At 46.4% G+C, this 4675-nt stretch overlaps 1 protein-coding gene across 1 annotated transcript; it reads left to right on the top strand.

The window, feature by feature from the left end:
• Window positions 1–1057: 1057 nt before the first annotated feature.
• Window positions 1058–2005, top strand: LOC144277473 (olfactory receptor 52E4-like). The gene has a single exon (XM_077838238.1). It carries the CDS (start codon window positions 1058–1060, stop codon window positions 2003–2005), a length of 948 nt encoding a protein of 315 aa, XP_077694364.1.
• Window positions 2006–4675: the final 2670 nt, after the last annotated feature.

The following is a 4675-nucleotide window of genomic DNA, read 5'->3' on the forward strand; positions in this document are numbered from 1 at the left end:
AAAGCATTCAGTTTTCTTACAAGAAGACTTTTAATAGAAATAGGAGTAAATAGAAGTAAAGAAATCCCCTCTGTAAAATCAGGATGGTAGATACCTTACAGGGTAATTAGATTCAAAAACATAGAGAACCCCTCTAGGCAAAACCTTAAGTTACAAAAAAGATACACAGACAGAAATAGTTATTCTATTCAGCACAATTCTTTTCTCAGCCATTTAAAGAAATCATAATCTAACACATACCTAGCTAGATTACTTACTAAAAATTCTAAAAAGAAAGGGAGGACTTGTGGCACCTTAGAGACTAACCAATTTATTTGAGCATGAGCTTTCGTGAGCTACAGCTCATAAGCTCATGCTCAAATAAATTGGTTAGTCTCTAAGGTGCCACAAGTACTCCTTTTCTTTTTGCGAATACAGACTAACACGGCTGTTACTCTAAAAGTTCTAAGACTCCATTCCTGGTCTATCCCCGGAAGAAAACCAGCATATAGACAGACACACAGACCCTTTGTTTCTCTCCCTTCTCCCAGCTTTTGAAAGTATCTTGTCTCCTCATTGGTCATTTTGGTCAGGTGCCAGCGAGGTTACCTTTAACTTCTTAACCCTTTACAGGTGAGAGGAGTTTTCGTCTGGCCAGGAGGGATTTTAAAGGAGTTTACCCTTCCCTTTATATTTATGACAGGCCCACTACAGTGGCTACCTAACCTGGCTCGTGTTTCCTGCTGGTGCCTATGAATATTTCCCACACCATGATGTGTAGGAAATATGGACACATGGAGCACCATGAAATATGGAATGGGCAGTATCTGGGTCAGTTCTTCAAAATTCATTTCTCTGAATAATGAAAATAATATTTTTCAGTGTGTGAAGAAGAGCACCCAATCTGCTTCACGCACGAGAACAGCCCCCAGTAGTGCATGTAGTGTCTCATATTCACATTGTCTCTCCATCCAGGAATTACCCTAGAGCCTGGGCACATACAGGAAGTCAGGGGAACGTACGGTACAAGAAGGAGACACTGTTCTGGCTCAGAGTTGGACACCTTCCCCCCTACTCCATGTCAGATTCCAACACAACCGACTTCACCAACCCCTCCACCTTCATCCTGCTGGGCATTCCTGGCCTGGAGGCAGGTCATGTCTGGATCTCCATCCCCTTCTGCACCATTTACGCTATAGCCATCTTGGGGAACTTCACCATCCTCTTTATTGTCAAGAAGGAGCCGAGCCTCCATGAGCCCATGTACTATTTCCTCTGCATGCTGGCCATCACCGACCTTTTAATGTCTACGTCCACCATTCCCAAAATGCTGAATATCTTCTGGTTCAATTCCAGGGAGATCGATTTCAGTGCCTGCCTCACCCAGATGTACTTCATTCAGTGCTTCTCAATGATGGCATCTGGGATCCTTGTGGCCATGGCTTTTGATCGCTACGTGGCCATCTGTGATCCCCTGAGACATTCCACCATCCTCAGAAACTCTGTGGTGGCCAAGATCGGCCTGGTCGTGGTTCTGCGTGCTGGCATGCTCCTAATACCCAATCCCATCCTGGCAAGTCGGTGGCCATATTGCAGAACCAACATCATCCCCCAGACGTACTGTGAAGGCATAGCTGTGGTGAAGCTGGCCTGCTCTGACATCCGCATCAGTAGTTACTATAGCCTCTTTTTGGCATTCTTGGTAAGTGGTGTGGATATATTTTTGATCACAGTGTCCTATATCTACATCCTTAGGGCCATATTCAGTCTACCCACAAAGGATGCCCGGCTCAAGGTTTTTAGGACCTGTGGCTCCCACCTCTTTGTCTTCTTAATCTTTTTAATCCCACCTTTTTTCTCCATCCTCACACACCGGTTTGGCCAGAATGTCCCCCTGCACTTCCACATTCTCATTGCTAACATGTACCTCTTGGTGCCTCCCATGCTGAATCCCATCATCTACGGGGTGAGGACCAAACAGATCCGGAACAGGCTGTTCCAACTCTTCACTCATAAAGGGACCTAAGTTTTCTCCACGTGCTCTGACTCTCAGACTGAGCTCCGTGCAGAGCTGGCTGGTGCATGGTGCTGCATCCTCTTCCCTGAATCACTGACTGGACAGTCAAAGAGACCTAAACCTTTTCCTGATCACAGTGTGCAGTGTCAGCGTGAGAACATAGGGAATTGGTCTATGTAGAACTCATTTGGTTGCCTTCTTTCTAATTGCTGGTAATGGACCCCCAAAATTCCACACCGTACCCTACCTCTTCTGTCAAGGCTCTGCCCCGCTCCTCCTCTTTCTGTTATGTCTTGCTTCTCTACTCCCTACCCCCATCACACACTGGATCATTTTCACCTTCCTTACCCACCCTCAGTTGCAAAGGAATCGTTTCAGATTTTGGTCGGGGTGAGCAACATAACTGTGATTCCCAGGGCTACCTAGGCTCTTGAAAACTCTAGTTTTTTCTCAGCTAACTTCGCAAAATTTGTGGCAGGAGCACTGTATCTAATTCTAATATAAAAGACAGAAAATTAAACAAATATTAGACCCACTCCACTAACATGTTTTGACATCTGGTGGCCAGTCACATAAGGGACACTAGTTAGGTTTAAAATTTATATATATATAGACTATTGTTTAAACAACGAGGAGTCCTTCTGGCACCTTGGAGATGAACAAATTTATTTGGGCATAAGCTTTCCTGGGCTAGAATCCACTTGAAGTGGGTACTAGCCCACGAAAGCTTATGTCCAAATAAATTTCTTCCTCTCTAAGATGCCACAAGGACTTCTCATTGTTTTTGCTGACACAGACTAACACGGCTAGCCCTCTGAATACTATTGTTTATTACCAGTCTGTCCCTCCCTCAATGCACCAGCCCCTTTTCATGAGCAGATTTCCCTTTACACTTCAAATAATGCACTATTTTAGGAAAAAATACAAACCACATTTGTTAACTACAGAAAGGGAGCTCTTAAGTGGTTATAAGTAATAAATGTAGAGATCAATGTAGATTACCTGAGAAATAAAACAAAATCACAATCTGAGTCCTATAAAGTAGACAGGATTTGAGTCAAGCCATGTCTCACCCTAAGGGTACCAACAGTTCCTCAATCCTCCATATACAGGCTGGGATTTCTCCTTTCCCGCCGGCGACCACCTGCCCAGTCAGTCTTTCATAGAGTCTGCCCTGTGGACGGATCTTGATTTTTCCAAGCAAAAGCCCCCCAGTACAGTTAGTGGGAAAGTTCAGACACAAGAGGGAGTCCAGTTTTACATGAGCTGGTCACATGTCCTTCATGCTTTGATGTGTCTTAGTAGGGACCGTTATCCATATTCTGGCTAGAACATCCACAGGAAAGTCCATCAGAGGTACAGAAACAGACAACAGAAATCATTAGGGGCATGGAACGGCTTCCATAATACACACTCTAAAGATTGGGCAACATGGGGCAGTCTTCACCCTAAGGCTGTCAGCCCCAGCCCTACCCTCTGCATCCCCCTGCACGCTAATCCTTTCCCCCAGCCCTAAGTCCCTTCCTGCTCCCTCAACCGCTCATCCCTGGTCCCACCCCAGAGACAGCACCTCCAGCCTAAGTCCTTGTACCCCCACACCCCAACCCTCTGCCCCAGCTCAGAACCCCCTCCCACACTCCAAACTACTCGGCCCCACCCCTGCCACACATCACCCCCATATTGATCCACATACCAAAATTAATTCCACCCAGGGACTTAAAAAATGAGAGGGAACACTTGTCACCCAATGAAATTAACAGGCAGCAGATTTAAAACAAACAAACAAAAGTTTTTCTTCACACCCAACCTGTGTAACTCTTTGCCAGGGGATGTTGCGAAGGACAAAACTATACCAGGATTCCAATAAAACTAGATAAATTCAAGGAGGATGGGTCCATCAATGGCTATTAAGCCATGGTAGGCAGGGATCCAAAACCATGTTCTGTGTGGCCCTAGCCTCTGTCTGCCAGACCCTGGCCATGGGCAACAGGGGATGGGTCACTTGATGATTTCCTGTTCTGTTCATTCCCTCTGGGGCACCTGGCACTGGTCACTGTTGAAGACAGGACACTGGGCTAGATGGACCAATAGCCATTCTTAGGTTCTGATGTTTTTATATAGACTACAGATGCATCTGCCCCCCACTGTAACCCACGAGATCCCACTCCCCTCCCAGAGCTGAGATGGAACCCAGGACCGGCTCTCTCTCTCTCTCTGTAGAGTTAGTAGGAAACTAAGAATACATATTAAAATGTTTAAATTTACTCCTAACCAGTGTCCCTTATGTGAGTTGCCATAACATGTAAGAGCTGAATGGGTCTAATATTTATTTATTTATTTTTCTTATATTGGGGAATTAGATATAGTTTTCAAATGTCTAAGCAGCCCCTCCCCTGTCCCGGCCCAGCCCCGCCCAGCCCAGCGAGAGATGCCATAGTAGCTGAGAGGCGTCCTGCCCATTGCCCGGTGCCTCTTCCCCGGCCCCAAGCTGCTGTGGCAAGAGAGGGCTGGGGCGAATCCTGTCTCGCCGCTGCAGCCCTGGGCAGCCTGAACCCCAAGGCCCTCATCAACAGCCCTTCCTCAGAGTCCGCACCCTCAGCCAGAGCCCTCACCCCTTGTAACAAGGGGTGCTCTTGGGAGGCACACTGAGAGTATCAATGCAAGAGAAATTTCTTAGAG

Source organism: Eretmochelys imbricata, chromosome 1 (genome assembly GCF_965152235.1).
Source record: "Eretmochelys imbricata isolate rEreImb1 chromosome 1, rEreImb1.hap1, whole genome shotgun sequence".
In the NCBI taxonomy this organism is placed as follows: Eukaryota; Metazoa; Chordata; order Testudines; family Cheloniidae; genus Eretmochelys; species Eretmochelys imbricata.

Coding starts and splice junctions, on each gene's coding strand:
- LOC144277473 (XM_077838238.1), top strand. CDS start 1,058: ATGTCAGATTCCAACACAACCGACTTCACCAACCCCTCCACCTTCATC.